Below are 18,809 nucleotides of genomic sequence, written 5' to 3'. Positions count from 1 at the left end.
GACCATAGTTAAGAAGTGCTGAGGCTCAGCTTCATGACTATAAATAACTAAAATAAAGTTTACACTGGTAGAATTATCCGGCAAATTGACGAGATTAATGGATATGTATGGCTTCATCCCATTTGTATCCTACCTAGTCCCACTTAAGCCAAGGATTTGGGTATTGTCCTGGACATTATTTTTATTTTCTGGATTCTAACATAGTTAAGTAATGCGAGCCTCACATTTCAGCTTAAGTGATTCATTTTTCTCTTGCAGCAATTGACTTAGCTAATATCCCAGGCCATCATTTGGTTCAAATCTTTTTTACTGATACTTACTGTATGTGGGCCTCAATCATAAGTTGGCTCGCCACTCACAGATCACAAGAGAACCCCAGGGCCATCACCAGAACTTAATGAAGATTAAGTATTTCACCAGCACTCTGTAGATTTCAGTTGCTTTGGGTTAATTAAATAATCAAGTTTTAGGGATTTAGACAATGCAATCTAGCCTAGTGAAAATGTTATGTGCTGGAAAGTAAAAAGAGTAGTCACTCCTATTTGGGTGACGCACGCGTCAAACATCCACCAATGCCTAGCTTTCCAGCCATCTACTTAACTTTGTCATGTTGCGCTGGCACAGCTTGCGGCAGTGGTGATGTAGATCTATCCAGCATCACATCGAGAACATTATAAAAGTCTCCCCCTAGGATCCATGGAACACAGGACCATTCAGCTAGTTTCCTAGTGAGGGAAATCCAAAATTCACTCTGGTCTGTGTTCGGTGCACAGCTGCTACTGATACCAGTTGTATCCCATCTAGTTTACCATAGATTGAGACTTATCTAATTGCCCTGATCCAACTCGGTGTCGTCTACAATCACAGGACCCCATATCTTACCTATATCAGAGCACTCTTTGTATAAGCAGAATACCCAATGTTATACACTTGGCCTCTCCAGCGGCTCTGCCGTTTTGCCACCTATGTGTGCGTAAGGTGTGTCTCCTGCTGAAAATGTTTGTGTGCCCCATCACAGCAGTAAAGAGTGGATGGACTTTATTGCATTTAATGAGGGTATTGAGACCTCTAATATTCAAGGTGATGAACTTGTAACGCACTATTTGTTAATGTAATGGTGGTCTTGCCGCCAGGTTGAGAATCCTGCTACCTGAAATTTACAGTCTAATCAAATTTTGCTCCAAGAGACGCCACCCTTGTGGAATAGAGATTGTTAATTTCTAAATGCTGATTCCCTGAAATTACAGTCTTGATATACGTTCGGAATGAAAAGAAACAGAACTTACAAAATATTCTCTATTAAACTGATTTGTAGAGCACTTTGTTACAGGTTACTTTAGTAACTTTGGTCCACACCTTTTTCTTTTACAGATGACTTACCAGAGCATTTGCCAAGTACAAGCATTGGAGGACCATTCACTATAAAGGGATCGCAAAGATGATTTACATTTTTATTTTGTACAGTTATAAATACAATTGAAATTCAACATATTTTATATTTTGAAGTACAGTTATACTTTTATATTCAGATGTTTTTCACAATTTGAATAAATTGGATTAAAGCCTATTTTGTGTACGTGTTTTTGTAGTTGAGTTAGCTTTTTTTGGCAGTTAATTTATCAATATAGTTTTCTTCATATTACAGTTTACTTCTACTGTCCATATTGATCTTGTGAACTCTGTAGCAGATGTAGATATTTATAGAATATCCAGATGGGCAAAATCTTCACATTGACTACCTGGAAAGGTGCCGGATAATTTATATGCCACATGGGAGTTAGCTCCACACAAAATTTTGTGCATTACAATTCTTTTTCTTGATAGATTTTATCGTCATATGCATTTTTTATCAAAGGGGCTAGGAATATTCCAGTAAGTATGGGCAATGATCAGATATTCTATTGTAAAATCATCCAGCCAAGCCCTACTCTGTAAACCCTGGTATAATTACTGTTCATCTAATTTCCATTTGCAGTGATTCCAAAAGTCTTCAGTTAGAAGCCTGGTTATGCTTCTTGTTTCTTGTGTGGTTTGCTGGGGATCGCACCGTAAGTCACTGTAATAGTTTTTCCTGTTAACACAGCGCTTATATTTCAAAAGTCAATAAATATATATATAAATATTTTTAGTCCTGAAAATTTTCAATAGTAGCAAAACAAAAACTACCTTTTGCAAAAAAACTGTTTGTGCAAGGTTGCATTGAAACTTGGGCTAAAGCCGTATTGGTGTGCAGTCCGCCAGAGGAAATATCACATCAGGTTTTATAATGTACCAAACAGTTCATTGGATGTTGGATTAAGATATAGATTATACCCTCCAATCTGAATACCCTTTTATAATTTTTGTAGCAAATTCTTTAACCTGCTCAGGGACCCTGTTTGTCTTTCTTAAAAAGTAGTTTCTCCAGCTCTGGTTCGTTCATTAATTTGTATGTTTACAATTTGTCCATGTCTCTCGTATAATGCAAATGGAAGTATTAATGCAATTACATCTAATAAAGTAGCTTGTCATTCTCATGCTTTCATATCAGCTCTAGCTGTGAATAGGCTTGAAACTGTCCCACAAGCCAGTTTCAGAACCTTTCTCCGATATTGTCATTCTTTGATAACAGACAGCAAATGGCTTAAAAATGTGTTCGAGGCATATGAGCTGCAGATCACACACTGAGGATAAGATCGCCATCTGGTGTTGGGCTTGGATGATTGCAGGTTGTTGTCTTCGGAAGAAGCCTTTGGTCACGAGGTTGGTGACTCCTCCCCTGGACAACAGTGCGCATGGGCATCCACTCCATCGTCAGATTGTTTTTTTCCGCCATTGGGTTCGGATGAACTTTTTCCGCTCCAGCAGAAAACTTCCAGCAATCGATTTAACTCTTCAATCTATCGACATCGAAATCAACTCGGACCGGTTCCGGAAGCGGCTGATGGACAGGACACCCTTTAAAAAATGCCCCCAGTATGGAGCAAAGTTCCCCCACAGTGACCACCATGAGGTTTGTAACCTCTGCCTGTCGCCGGAACACAACGAATCGACCTGTCCAGCTTGTGCCGCTTTCCGTTCCAAGAAGACCCTCCGGGACCGAAGAGCTCGATGCCATATTATGGCCAAACCAGCTCCAGAACCGGAGGACATCTTTGCTCAGGATGTTCCTGAAGATGACACCGAAGATCTCGAGATCGTGTCCGAGGCCGACGATTCCGATGACCTCATCACTCCAGGGCAGCGTGTGAGTACCACCCCCTCTGCCCCATCCAAAAAGACATTGGTCAAGACTCCGCCAGCTGGGCCCAGTCGCGACCGGAAATCCTCTTCAGAAGCCCCGCCCTCGGGCCCGGCTCCGAAGACATCTAAGCCTGTAGGTGGCTCGGGCTCGAGCAAACCTCATGTGATTGTACCTATAACACCTTCGGCACCGAAAAAACCACTGTCGGCACCGAAACAGGCTTCAAGACCGAAATCTCCTTCGGCACCGAAACGTTCCTCGGCACCGAAGTCTCCACCGGCGCCGAAAACTCCATCGGCACCGAAAACTCCATCGGCACCGAAAACTCCATCGGCACCGGAAAATCCATCGGCACCGGAAAATCCATCGGCACCGGAAAATCCATCGGCACCGGAAAATCCATCGGCACCGGAAAATCCATCGGCACCGAAAAATCCATCGGCACCGAAAAATCCATCGGCACCGAAAACTACGTCCACACCGAAAAAAGTTCATAAAGACCCGAAACGGCCATCACCGCCACCACCTTCGGAGCCGGATGAACTTTTTCGCCCAGATCCTACTCAAAAGCGGATCTACATCAATCCCGAAACTGGACATGTGACTGCCGTCCCATACAAAAAACGGAAGCTGGACATCACACCACCTCCAGCTCCCATACGGAAAAAGGACTGTGCTACTTCACCACTTCGTCCTTCCTCTCCTGTATTACCTCCTAACCCGTCCCCCCCTCCTCCTCCTCCTTTACCTTTACCTTTACCATCTCCCTATCATTCACCTCCTCCACAGGATGATAATGATGACTTAGGGGGAGGGGCGGACCCTGATTTATTTAATGATCCTGTTGATCCAAACGACCCTTTTACATTTCCAGACACAGCACCAGTAGATGACTGGTCTTATCCAATTCCTGACATGCCTGACCCCACTACCTACCCCTCCAAGCCCTCCCCTCCTGATGACCATTTGGGGTTTGGCCAACTAATAAATAGGGCAGCAACATTCCATGGCGTCACAATGCACACGGACCCCCTTGAAGAGGATTTTCTCCTCGATACTTTTGAGCAGTCACAAAAAACTGTTCACATACTGCCCATGATTAAAGGGGTTATAAAGCATGCCACTGAGGTCTTTAAAGACCCTGTTAGAGCTAGGGTTCTCAACCCACGCATCGAAAAAAAGTACCGACCAGCCCCGCAGGACCCTGCATACATTAAAGCCCAGCTCCCTTTAGACTCCTTGGTCGTATCAAATGCCAGGAAGCGCGTTAACTCACAGACAACTGGAGAAACGCCTCCCCCGGACAAGGAGTCTAAGCTTTTAGAGGCCTCAGGCAAACGAGTCGCCGCACAGGCGGAGAACCACTGGCGTATTGCCAATACCCAGGCCCTGTTAGCCCGGTATGATAGGGCGCATTATGACCAACTTGAGGACCTTCTGCAACATCTGCCTGAACCCTTTAAATCCCAGGCCGCTGACCTCATTCAAGAAGGCAAGTTAATATCTAATGCCTCCATTAAATGCGCCTTAGATGCAGCAGACACTGCTTCTCGGGCGGTTAATACCAGCGTCTTACTCAGACGACATGCCTGGCTCCGTATTTCCGGTTTTAAACCGGAGGTTCAAACCGCAATTCTAGCTCAACCTTTCAACCAAGAGCAGCTATTTGGCCCTGCAGTGGACGCTGCATTAGAAAAAATGAAGAAGAATAATGAGACTGCCAAGTCTATGGGAGCACTGCAGTCTCCTCAAACCCGGGGTTCCTTTCGTCGCTCCTTTTATAGAGGAGGCTCCAAAAACACGGCAACTGAGACCACGTCCACCTTTAAAAATTCTGGACAAACATCCCCTAACAGAGGATATTTCCGAGGAGGTTATAGGGGAAACGATAACAAAGGTCGAGGGCGGGGCAACAACAACAACACCCGCACCTCCCCAGCCACCAAACAGTGACTTGCCACCACTCCCCCCAGACCATTCCACTCCGGTCGGGGGGCGGCTCCAACAATTCCTACCTGTCTGGACTTCCATCACCACAGACAGATGGGTAAGACAAATTATCCAGTCTGGCTACTGCCTCGAACTCATACAATCCCCCCCAAACATACCACCCAAACAACGTCCAATGTCCTCACATCATCTCTCTCTCCTCAAATAAGAAGTTCAATCCCTGTTACAAAAACATGCGATAGAACCAGTCCCTCTTCAACATCAGGGAACAGGGGTGTATTCTCTATACTTCCTCATTCCCAAAAAAGACAAAACATTAAGGCCCATACTGGATCTCAGACTACTAAACCAGTATATACATTCGGATCATTTTCATATGACCACCCTCCAACAAGTCCTCCCACTATTACAACAGGGAGACTTCCTTGCCACATTGGACCTCAAGGACGCGTACTTTCACATCCCTATGCATCCCGCTCACAGAAAATATCTACGATTTGTGGTAGATGGGCAACACTATCAATTTACAGTTCTCCCATTCGGAGTAACAACAGCACCCAGAGTGTTCACCAAGTGCTTAGCAGTCGTGGCGGCGCACCTCAGAAGACAACAGATCCATGTCTTCCCCTATCTGGACGATTGGCTCATAAAAGCCAATACTCACCAAAAATGCATTCTCCACACTCATCGCACAATTCAAACACTCCACAATTTGGGATTCACTATCAACTACCCCAAATCCCATCTACAACCTTCCCACTTACATCAGTATCTAGGAGCAACCATAGATACATCCAAAGCCATTGCTTATCCCAGCACTGCCAGGATAGCCAGTATACAAAATCTCATCTCTCAATTTCAAACTCATCCATCTCTTCCAGCAAGAGTGTTCATGCAGCTCCTAGGCATGATGGCGTCATGCATCTCCATAGTCCCACACGCACGACTTCAAATGCGTCCCTTACAGGAATGTCTAGCACAACAGTGGAACCAAGCTCACGGACAACTTACCGATCTGGTGTTGGTGGACAGTCGCTCACTACGCTCACTGAAATGGTGGAACACCATCAACCTGTCCAAAGGACGGCCGTTCTTAGAGCCTCTTCCACAAGTTGTGCTAACTACCGACGCATCTCTCACAGGGTGGGGAGCACACCTCCTTCACCATACCACTCAGGGCAGATGGACCAGTGAACAGAAACTGCTCCACATCAACCACCTGGAACTCTTAGCAGTGTTCCTAGCACTAAAATCCTTTCAGGTACACCTAAAGAACAAAACTGTCCTCATACGCACAGACAACATGACGACAATGTATTATATACAGAAACAGGGAGGGACACATTCTCTCCAACTATCCCAACTGGCACAGCAAATCTGGAGATGGGCAATTCCCCAAAACATCTACCTGTTAGCAGAACATCTCCCAGGGATCCACAATCAAGTGGCCGACCTCCTAAGTCGCCGCACGCAGCAGATCCACGAATGGGAATTACACCCCAAGGTTCTACTCCCCTTCTTCCAAAAATGGGGACAACCAGACATAGACCTGTTCGCCACTCCCGAAAACACAAAACGCCCAACCTTCGCCGCCAGGTTTCCACACCCACAGTCGAAGGGCAATGCCCTATGGATGAACTGGTCAGGCAGATTTGCGTACGCTTTTCCGCCTCTCCCACTAGTTCCATTTGTGGTACGCAAACTGAAACAACAGTCGCTAACGCTAATACTGGTAGCTCCCACTTGTGCACGTCAACCGTGGTTCACCACACTTCTGGAACTATCTTTAGTTCCACATCAAAGGCTACGCCTCTCCCCGGATCTATTAACCCAGAACCATGGAGAAATCAGACACCCAGATCCTCAAACACTGAACCTAGCGATCTGGCTCCTGAGGTCTTAGAGTTTGGATACCTCAATCTCCCTCCAGACTGTATGAATATCATAAAGGAAGCCAGACGACCTACTACTAGAGCAAGTTATGCCGCAAAATGGAAACGATTTGCCATCTACTGCGCTAATAATGACATACATCCATTGGATGCTTCCATCCAAAACATCATTTGCTATCTACTACACTTGCAAAGATGCAATCTAGCGTATTCCTCTATACGTTTACACCTAGCAGCCTTGGCAGCCTACTTGCAAAATAGGCAACACCTGTCCCTTTTTAAGGTACCAGCCATCAAAGCGTTTATGGAAGGTCTCAAAAGAATTCTTCCCCCAAGATTGCCACCTGCCCCAGTGTGGAATCTCAATGTGGTTCTAACAAGACTTATGGGTCCCCCATTTGAACCTATGCACAAATGTGAATTACAATTCCTAACATGGAAGGTAGCTTTCCTTATCGCAATCACTTCCCTACGCAGAGTAAGTGAAATACAAGCCCTTACACTAGAGGAACCTTTCTTACAACTACACCGTAACAAAGTGGTTCTTAGGACAAACCCTAAATTGCTTCCAAAAGTGATTTCCCCTTTCCACCTTAACCAATCAGTAGGGCTACCAGTCTTTTTCCCAAACCCAGACTCCGTAGCTGAAAGGGCCCTACATACCTTAGATGTCAAAAGAGCCTTGCTTTATTACATCGACAGGACAAAACCTTTTCGAAAGACAAAACAACTCTTTGTTGCTTTCGCACCACCACATAAAGGCAATCCCATCTCCAAATCCGGTATAGCCCGGTGGATAGTTAAATGCATCCAAATATGCTACCAAAAGGCTAAACGTACACTTACAGTTCCCCCTAGGGCGCACTCCACGCGTAAAATAGGGGCTTCTATGGCCTTCTTAGGTAACATTCCCGTAGACATTTGCAAGGCAGCCACGTGGTCTACCACGCATACCTTCACTAAACACTACTGTGTTGATGTGCAGGCCAAACAACAGGCCTCAGTGGGCCAGGCTGTCCTAAAAACTTTATTTCAAACTGCTGCAACGGATACAGGCGACCACCGCTAAGGGGAAGCACTGCTGTATAATCTATCCTCAGTGTGTGATCTGCAGCTCATATGCCTCGAACGGAATATGCTACTTACCAGTATGCATCTGTTCTTGGCATGTAGAGCTGCAGAGTCACACACGCCCGCCCGCCTCCCCGGGACCTGTATCTGTTCCAGCATCTGTCTTACTTAGACATTGCACATGGACATCCTTTCTTTCATTCCTATACACTCCATCTTTTCCCATCATGGCGAAAAAACAATCTGACGATGGAGTGGATGCCCATGCGCACTGTTGTCCAGGGGAGGAGTCACCAACCTCGTGACCAAAGGCTTCTTCCGAAGACAACAACAACCTGCAATCATCCGAGCCCAACACCAGATGGCGATCTTATCCTCAGTGTGCGACTCTGCAGCTCTACATGCCAAGAACAGATGCATACTGGTAAGTAGCATATTCCTTCTCCAGTATAGAATCTTTCATAGATTCACATGCATAAATCTTTCCTGTTGTCATGGTGGGAGCCCCTTGGTATTTTAAAATAAGCAGTACTATAACAGAACATTAAGAAACAGAGAAAGCAAGTGACATTGTTATCAAATTTACATTGTTTTAATATACCTAAACTTCAGCCAATCAGAAGCAGGACTCTGGGCCACTGCTCCCCTTCAGAGTCACCATACCTCATATTTCTAACTGCACGTCATTAGTGAAGGAGTCTCCCTAAGCTCTGCTCAGTTGTGGAATGCAGTAGGTGAACTTCTGACCCTTTTTCTCCCTGTCACAGAAAGATAGCTTTTGATACAGCTCCAAGGTACTGTGTTTTACCTTCTTTATGTCGGAAGGATCTAAGAAAAGGCTTTTCGGAACATGCAGGTCCTGTGGAAAGGCAAGACTATTTTCTGAAGATCCTCATAAGGAGTGCCTATACTGTTTGCGTCCTAGCCATAAGTCAAAAGAATGTAAACACCGCAGAACCTTTTCTGTGAAAACTCTTAAAGACAGGGAAGCAAGACTACTTCTATGGCTTCAAAAGGAAAAGACCAGATCCCAATCTGGTTTGGTTGAGGAGGAGGATCCAAGACGGTCTCTACCTGAGCGAAAATTCAAAAATGAGGGCTCTACCTCATCTATGGAAGACCCTAAAAGACTAAAGGCTATTGAAAAATCAGCAACATATGAAAAAACATCCTCTAAGGACGCTTCTACGGGCTCTGTGCAGAAGAAATCATCCACCTCATCATCTTCTCTGCCCGTCACTCCTCAGAAAAATGCCCCGTTGATGAAAATAGGACCATCAACAGACCCGTCGTCGAGAACAGCTTTGTCAATGAGAACTTCGTCCACAGCTACTCCTGTTACATCAATGAGGACAGTCACTTTGACTACGGTGATGGCTTCGCCAATGAGGGGCAAGACAACTACCACCACCTCGTCAACGGCAATCCCGTCGGCGACTGTGGCATTGGCGACCATGCCAACTTTTCATGTCACCGTCGACAAGAACTGTGTCGACAACCGTGACTGTTATAAAGAAGATCTCTTCGTCAACGAGCCAGTCAACAAGACACACAAAAAATTGAATTTTTTGATGAAAATGTCTCTGCCCAGTTTGACGTCACCCAAGGTTCAAGGTTTTTATTTGATTTGATTTAGACCTCTACTAAGGTCAACAAATACAAAATACATGGATTTAAGGCAACTCTTATTATATACTTTAAAAGATCTTTTAAAAACTCTTTAAAAAAACTTGAACAAGTTATGACAGACAAATTCATCAGGAGGGGACTTGCATAACATGATTAAGCCTTGAACAGAAGAGACCTTGTTTCTAAAATGAATGGGCTTTATGAACCGACGCCGGGCCTCGACCAGGGTCGGTTTTGGGCAGACTGACAAAACATGAGGTAGATCTTGTACTCCTCCATTACACAAATCATAAGTAACTGCCATGTTTTCTAGGTTATTCCATCTGGATGTAGACACTTTTAATGGAAGGATCCCCAATCGCAATAAGCGAATACAGCGCCGTACTCTGTGTTCTAGCTGAAATTGTAAATATTACTTGGGGGATTTATATTGTTTTCTTTTTACATATTATTCGTAGTGCATTAATTGCAAATAGTGTTCTACATCCAATTCGAAGCTTAATCTAGGTGTCAAGTTCTTTAGAAAGAGTTCCAAGTGTGTTGGCGTCCATGATTGTAAAAGTGCTACTGTGCAATGAGACTCGTAAGGAGCTGAGCTAAGATTCATATTAAAAGTGAACTGCGACGATTCATCTCTAAAAGTCTCCAATTTTAAAATGTACCTTAAAGATCCTAGGTCAGCGTGTACAAGATTATAAACCCATCCTATTATGTTGGCGATAGCTCTGGCATATGTACCAACTAAAGAAGGCTCTAGGTTAATGCTTGGGCTGGAACGGATTGGTTAACTCTTAACAGTTTACGTAAAATATTCCCTTCTCAGTTTTACTGGTTGCCAAGTTTTAATTGTTCGAGGGCATTAGATAAAACAGGGGTAATTTTTATACGGTAGACCTCAAGTAAGGGTTGGAAGTGTCTATTCCCGGTGAAATAGTAGCGCCTCTGCAAAGTCCCTACATGAGCATCTGCCTTACGCCCTATGTGTTGGAAGTGAGAGGAATTTTGTACGGTTTGGGGAAAAATTTACCCAAGGTAAGTATATTCTTTAACGGTCTCGATTGGTTTACCTCCCAGTGACCATTTAAAAGGACAGGATTGCTTGTTTCCTCTAAAGGGTAAGACTTTAGTTTTTGATATGTTTGGAACCAGAAAGTTTTCAATTGTGTAACAATTTAATGCATTTAAATTTCTTTTAAAGCCTATTGGAGTACGGTCCAGTATAACAATGTCAGCGTACATTAAGCTATGGATATCGCTGCGTGCTATTTTCTGAGGGAAATTATTGATTTTAAGAAAATACTCTTATGTAGAGAGAAAATAACATGGGGGCCAGGAAGCAACATGGTTTTAAACCCTTCATTGTGGCTACAGATCTTGTTAAGCACCCCCCCTCCCATTTGTACTCTACACCATGTTGCTGTATACAAAGATCTAATTATTGTGAGTAGGTCATGGGGAATCCCTAGCCTCTCTAACTTCTTCCAGAGTGCTGTCCTATCCACACCATCAAAAGCAGTAGTAAAATCAATAAAAGCACAGTAGACAACTTGTTATTTTGACACTACATATTTGTCAAGGACTGTTTGTAAAACTTTGATGTTGTCAGTTACTGAATGTTTTGAACGGAAGCCTGCCTGGATCATAGGAATCACTCCTCTTGAAAAAGCCCAGTCCTTCAAGTTGTCCAAGACGCAGGCCACAAAGATCTTTCCTGTGGCATCCTGTAATGCAATTTGATGATAGTAGTTTGGAATTGTCCTAGAGCCTTGTTTAAGAAGTACCACAATGCTCCCCTGCCATGATTTTGGAATTTTTTCCATTGCAAAGCAGTGTAGATATGAGGGAATTCGAAATTTGCTCCATTAATCAGGGTTGGATTGAAGGACTTTAATCGGAATACTGTCTGGTCCCGTTGCTGCAGAAGATCTCGCTGCCTTTATGTATCGGGAAATCTGTAAAGTCGTTGGGGCTAAAGTGTCCCAGTTGGATTGGCCCTTCCTTTGGCACTGCAGGTCCGATTGCTCCGAGTTCTGTGATTTAGGTTTGTACAAGTTAAGAATATTTTTTTTTCAGTCAGATGAAGAAACTGGAAATGCTCATATAGATTTTGTTGTCCCCATTTGCTTAGCAATGATCCTCCAGAATGCCTTTCTATTTTTGCGTTTTACTGCCATTTGGAGATCAACCCAGTTTTTGCATTTGGCATTTTTTCCTCTTTTTTTCCGCTGGCAATTTTTTTTTCAACTTTTTGATCTGTTTCTGTCTTGATGTAGTGAAGTTTCGAAATTGGAATCGGATCAGTCTGTTTAGATTAGATGAATGAGGATCTACACTCTTTCCTTTGGGATTACTCTTACCCTTGCCTTGCTTATTTGAAAGTTCCTGGAGGGTAACCACAACTGAGCGAACTGTGTCTTCAGAACGTGTTATGGAATCAACTTTTTTATTGGAGAGATCTAAGAGTGTAGAAGCAATTGCAGTGTTCTTTTTATTTATTGCTTTGAAGTTCCAGATTATCCGTCTGTTTTTTTGATCCACATCGGCCCGGCCATTCATAGAGACCATGGAGAGGTAGATTGCATTGAGAATTCTATTCCTAAGATCAGGAATGCATGGTCACTTTCTTGTGTACTCTGAACTTTCAGTGATTGCACTTAAGCAAAAAGGTCCAAACTGCAGATTACATAATCTAGGATGGATGAACTATAGGAAACCATTCTAATGAAGGCAGCGGGAATATCTCCTTCTACTCTTCTGTTCAGGATGATACTATTCATTTCGGACACAAAAGAAAGAAGTAATTTCCCTCATTTATCCGCTTTTATCTAGGATGGAAACGAAGGATTGGAATAGCAAAAGCTGCCTCTTGTGCGTGGTTTCCCCCGTTGTCCAGAAAAGCATTAGAGATTTTTCCATCAAAGTATCCAGCAATTATTGTCGCAGGGAACCCTTTAGATTCTAAAGTTGAATTTATTTTCTCAAAAGTTTTTTGCGAAAGAGAATCATGGGAGGGTCCTGGTTGGATATAGATATTTAAGGTTAACAAATCTTTGGTGAGCTCCGAGCTTTCCGTCCGGTGCTTGATTTTAATACATTGAACATTCAAAAGGGACTACTCAATAAGTCCCAATGAATTTCTTCTCTTAGGAGAACTGCTATGGCCTCCCTTTGCATAAACCCTTCTGATGTCAAACACAGAGTAATCTTTTTGGGCAAAAGTAACTAGAGACCATGTTTCTTGCATCTGAAAGTAACAGTTATAGATTCCTTACCTTAGAATTAACCCCAGGCATCAGACTGAATCCGGAAATTTTTTCGTTAGCAGTACCCCAGCGTGTCAGTAGGTGGCGTCGGTCGGATCTGCGTTCGTCGAGGGACCGGTCGCAGAGCCACCATCACTCTTCTTCCAAGTCTTCGCACTTGGGGTCAGGTAAGTCGAAGCGCAAGAAGAAGTCGAAGAAGCATCGTCACTCCCTGTCTCTCAGCCGTCGCAATGAGGGAAGCGGGTAGTGCCCCTCCCGCGGCTCCACACGTGGAGCCCGAAGAGCCGACTCCTGGTCCCCCTCCCCCCCCCCCCCTTTCCGGGACCTGGAGGGACCCCTGCCCAGATTCGTCAATTTTACGAAGCGATGCACGCCATCTTTTGGCAGCCCAACTCCGCCGGTGCACCTTCAGGCCCCACGGACTCTGGTGGGGGCCCTGGGCCTGCGACGCCGGAGGCACCAGCCTCGGCACCGCAAGGTCCCCTTGGATCCAGGCCTGGATCCAGATTGGCGCTTGTGGACCTTGTTACACTTCCCCTGGCGCCAATTCCACTGCCACCACGTCGGCATCTGCTGTGTCTCCAGCCTCCACCTCGAGGTAGACACAGAGCCAGACCGATTGGCAGTCAGAGGAGGGTGAGGAGGACTGTGAGGAGTCTGGTGACCCTTTGACTGACCAGTTAGGTTATGAACCGGACTGGAGAGAGGAACTGGGGGAAGCCAGTGGTCTGGATACCTCACCAGACCTTGGCATGTTGTCTCCTCCTACCATGGCTACGGAGGAGGGAGCATCGTAAGCAGTGGTGTTGCGTAGGGCGTCTGAGGCTTTCAGCCTCGAGCTACCTACGGTGGCAATCAGGACTAACCTCCTGACAGAGGTGCTTCAACCGGCAGCAAGCTCTTCGGAGACCCTGCTGGTGTTTAATGAAACCCTAACAGACGTCCTTTTGGGCACCTAGTCCAGGCCCAACACAGGGTCTCCTGTGGACCGGATGATTACCCAACGTCACCGCCCGGCCCCGTGCAACCCCACTTTCCTCTCCTAACACCCCACCCCTTAGAGCTTGGTGGTCGAAGCATCCACCTCCAAGGGCGCATTCCCTACCGCGCCACCGGATAGGGAATCCAAAAAGCTGTACCATCTTAAGAAGATGTTTTCTTCCTCCAGCTTAGGACTGCAGTCAGTAAACAGAGCATGTCTGTTGGGTCACGGTTGCGCAAGTGCTGCCTCAGTGGCCGGAGGAGGCCCGGGCCGTGTACTCTCGGGCAGTGGCCGAAGGGAGAGACGCAGCAAAGTTTACCATCCGGTGTAGGATGGATACCGCAGACTCAATAAGCAGGACGATTTCCAAGTCGGTAGCCCTTTGACACTACGCCTTGTTGAGGTCAACTGGTTTTGCAGGGGATGTCCAATCTATGCTTATGGACATGCCCTTTGATGGCCTTTGATGTCCCTGGGCCTCTCCACCACCTGCCGTGCACAGTCTGCTTTTTGCCCCTTTCGTGGCTACGGAAGGTGTGCCCCGCAACATCCCACCCAGAGCCACAGGCCAGTGCAAGCTGTTCAGCCACTGCACGGCCGGGGACGTGGAAGCTACTGCCGTGGTTCTGGGGGCCAGCGGGCGGGACAGTCCACCACAGCCCTCTCTGCAGCAGCCTCCAAACCTTCCTAGTCAGACCTTTCAGGGCCACCAATTGCCAGTGGGAGGCAGGATTCGCCATCACGTACCCCACAGGCGCACCATCACGTTGGACAGGTGAGTTTTGCAAATAGTCCGAAGGGGCTACTCCCTCCCCTTCTAGACTACCCCTCCTACCATACCACCTCAGTACCATAGCATGTCGGAGGATCATCTGGCCCTTCTCCAACAGGACGTTTTGGCACTCTTAGCCAAGGGAGCCTTCGAGCAAGTTCCTGTCCCAGAAGTAGGTCATGGTTGCTATTCCCACTACTTTCTGGTGCCCAAGAAGAACAAAGGCCTGCGTCCTATCTTGGATCTCAGGAACGTTAACCGCTTCCTCTGGAAGGATAAGTTCAAAATGTTGACGCTCGCTCCGGTCCTGTCTGCCCTCGAGACTGGATGGTAGCGTTGGATTTGCAGGACGCTTATTTTCACATCTCCGTCCGGAAAGCCCATCGGCATTACCTGCGGTTCACAGTAGGCCACGAGCACTTTCAGTTTACTGTGCTCTCCTATGGCCTTACCAGTGCCCCTCGGGTGTTCACGAAAGTGAAGGCGGTGGTCGCAGCTCATCTACGCTTATCAGGGGTTCCAGTCTACCCCTATCTCGATGACTGGCTGCTGAAGGCAGGCTCGCCCCAGGCTGTTGTCTCCCACCTCCAGACTATGGCTGAACTCCTGCATTTGCTGGGGTTCTCCATCAATGTGCCGAAGTCACACCTGACTCCCTCTCAGAAGCTCCTCTTCATCGGAGCGGTTCTGGACACAACGCAGTTTCGGGTCTAGCCTCCCAAGCAGCGAGTCTGGGATATTCGGACCATGATTCTGATCTTTCAGCCTCTATCCCGGGTTTCTGTCAGGATGACCCTCGGCTACTGAACCTGATAGCCTCCTGCATCCTGCTGGTGGATCATGCCAGATGGCATATGCGGGCTCTGCAGTGGGACCTGAAGATCCAGTAGGCACAACATCAAGGGAACCTGTCCGATTGCGTCCAGATCTCGGAGTGCACTGCACACCAATTGCAGTGGTTGCTGACGAACCAAGATTGGGTTGACGGCAGATCCCTCTCCCTTCCCCAGCCAGAGTTCACAGTGTTGACCGATGCATCACTTCTGGGATAGAGCGGCGGAGATCAGAGGCCTCTAGCCTCCGGCAGGGTCCGGGCTCCATATCAACCTTCTGGAGCTTTGGTCGAATCGTCTTGCACTCAAAGCATTCCTTCCCTCTGTCCAGGGAAGAGTAGTGCAGGTATTCACGGACAACACCACCACCATGTGGTACTGCAAGAAACAGGGCGGGGTGGGGTTGTGGACCCCATGTCAGGAGGAGGCCCACTGCCTCTGGACATGGCTGGAACATCAGGGCATATCCCTGGTCGTTCAACACCTGGCAGGCTCCCTGAACGCCAGGGCGGACAAACTTACCCACAGGTGCATGAAGGATCACAAAGGGCGTCTTCACTCGGAGGTGTCGCAAGGTCTCTTTCACATGTGGGGAGTGCATTGGTTAGATCTATTCGCCACCAAAGAGAACACGCGATGTCAGCAATTCTGCACGTTGGAATTTCCAAGGCAGCACTCACTAGGCAACGCTTTACGCCGGGAGCGGAGTTGCGGTCTTCTATACGCCTTTCCGCCTATACCACATCTGCCCTGGAGTGTTGCAGAAGATCAAGCGCGACCGGGCCCAAGTCATTCTTGTGGCTCCTTATTGGGCACGAAGAGTCTGGTATCCTGAGCTGCTCAACATGGCCATCGATCCTCCGATCAGACTGCCTCTTCGGGAGGATCTTCTGTCGCAGCTGCAGGGAACGGTCCTCCACCCGAACCTGTCCAGCCTCCACCTACTTGCGTGGAGATTGAGCGACGGCAGTTGACGTCGCTTGACCTGCCTCCCGAAGTCTGCGATGTTATCTTGGAAGCCAGGTGTCCCTCCACTAAGACGGCATACACGTGCAGATGGAACAAATTTGTGGCATGGTGCACAGCAAAGGCTGTGGATCCCCTTTCCGCCCCTCTTTGAGGTTCTCTTGTTCCTCCTTTCTTTGGCCCAGCAGGGCTCTGCTCTGGGCACTCTAAAGGGCTACCTCTTGGCCATTTCAGCCTTCCTGATTGATGAGCCTTCTCTTTTCAAGTCCCTTGTTGTAAATCGCTTCCTTAAGGGCATTACTCATCTTTTTCCTCCTGTTCTCTCTGTAATGCCCCAGTGGGACTTGAACTTGGTTCTTACATGTTCGAGGCATGTGGGCTGCTGAATTCATATCTGTGCATAGATCGCCGCCTAGTGTTGGGTCCGGATGTTTGCACGTTGTTGTCCTGGAAGAGTCTTCGAAGTATCATGAGATAGGTGACTCCTCCCCTGGACCACAGTGCGCATGGGCATCCTCTCCATCCTTAGATTGTTTTTTTCCGCCATTGGGTTCGGATGTGCCTACCTTAGCTCAAGTTAGGAAAATTAGGTTTAAGGCCAAAAGGCCTTTAGGTTTCGTCGGTACTGTTCCCGTTCGGTATCGACTACTTTCTTTACTATTTTAGAACTTTCTTCCAGCTTTTCGGATCCATTTGGTCCGAACATCAAACTTACATCGACGATGGAATTGAGGACTCCATTCAAACGGTGTCCTTTATGCCACGCAAAATACCCACACATCGACGTCCACCCGGTCTGCAACAAATGTCTCTCACCGGATCACGACGAGTCGAAATGTATGGCCTGTGCCCGATTCCGATCGAAGAAGACTCTCCGGAATTGACTGGCGGCGAGATTAGAAGCGCAGCAATCGGCGCCTGCCCCGGCCAACATCTTCAGCACCGAAGACGAGGACGCCGAAAGCGTGGAAGAAGTAAACTCCAGCCCCGCTTCCGAACACGATTCCCGATCGGAAGACGACGACGAGGTGCTTTTTCACAGAGAAGAAGTCGTCGACGAGGTAGGAGACTACGATGAGGCCTTTGGGGCCCAAGAAGAAGATAGCTCTAGCGAGGAGCCAGGCCCACCCGTCGATACTGAGGCCGACAAAGTGCGTCATCATAAGGCTCAGGTCGAGGGATCGCCTCCGGGCCTTACCCGAGATCAATATCAAAGTTCTTCGGCCCCGCCTTCAGGCCCGGCCTCGAACATCCACCACGAGCCATTATTACCGAAGACGACTGGGTTCCCTTCAGCGAAACCGAAACCAATCGTCGCACCAGTTCCACCGAAACCAAAAGCGAAACTGGCTGCAATCGGCTCGAAGGCCTCGAAGCCCTCCACTCCTTCGACGCCAGCAAAGGCTATCGGCCCCCGAACGCAGTAAAAGGGATATCGGCACCGAGCCGAAGAAAAAGGCCCTCGGGACCCACAAAGCGCCTCGGCCTCTGGCACCGAAGCCGTCGGCCCCGACCACCATAGTCAAAATGGCCGCACCATCTGCGTCGACGTCGAAGACAACGGCACATGCCAAGTCGTCGACTCCAACAACCCTCGATACCTCTCGTCGGATCGATGACACCATGGCTCCAAAGCAGTCGACGCCTACCTCCAAGGTGCCGACCGGTTCCAAAGAGCCTTCTGCGTTCTCCGTGCAACAAGTCGCGGCATCGTTGCAACGCATCAGGGAACAGGCAGCCCTCCGATCCGCATCGGGCCCCGACACGCACAAGGCTCCGAATGCACCTTCGGCGCCAACCAACATCACTTTTGGCTTGCTGCCGTCCACGGCGCCGAAGATGTTCGAGATCCGAACACGTGTCCGCCAGACACAGTCCCCGTCTACTGGACACTCAGACTCTGAGCCTTCACAGCCACAATTCATCTACGCCAACACTGGTAAACTGATGCTCCGCAAGCGGAAAATCACGCCAGAGAGGGGATTGGACTCCTACAGAATCCCTCTCAAGCACAAATTGCCAGCGGGTTCGGAACCAGTTCTTCATGAACGCTTCCAACCCTCCTATCGCGATCCCCAGTCCTTTTCTCCTACGCCTTCAGAGACAGACGCAGTAGAGGACTATATGGGAGATGATACCACCTACCCTGGGGATGTTGATCCTGATGAGCATCTGCAAGACCCGGATCAGGCATGGGATGACCCTACAGACCAGGGTACCGCGCCAGA

At 47.5% G+C, this 18,809-nt stretch overlaps 1 protein-coding gene across 1 annotated transcript in view; it reads left to right on the top strand.

Annotated features, from left to right (window-relative positions):
* CEP20 (centrosomal protein 20) overlaps positions 1-1,567 on the top strand; it is a 380,968-nt gene extending 379,401 nt beyond the window's left edge. The window contains exon 5 of the mRNA XM_085632082.1: positions 1,372-1,567. Coding sequence (XP_085488208.1) covers positions 1,372-1,442 — 71 coding nt within the window. The 3' untranslated portion in view covers positions 1,443-1,567. The remainder of the gene's footprint in view (positions 1-1,371) is intronic.
* Positions 1,568-18,809: the final 17,242 nt, after the last annotated feature.

Source organism: Triturus cristatus, chromosome 10, assembly GCF_964204655.1.
Source record: "Triturus cristatus chromosome 10, aTriCri1.1, whole genome shotgun sequence".
In the NCBI taxonomy this organism is placed as follows: domain Eukaryota; kingdom Metazoa; phylum Chordata; class Amphibia; order Caudata; family Salamandridae; genus Triturus; species Triturus cristatus.
The sequence above is the reverse complement of the archived record's forward strand: the minus strand, read 5'-3'. Positions and strand labels throughout refer to the sequence as shown.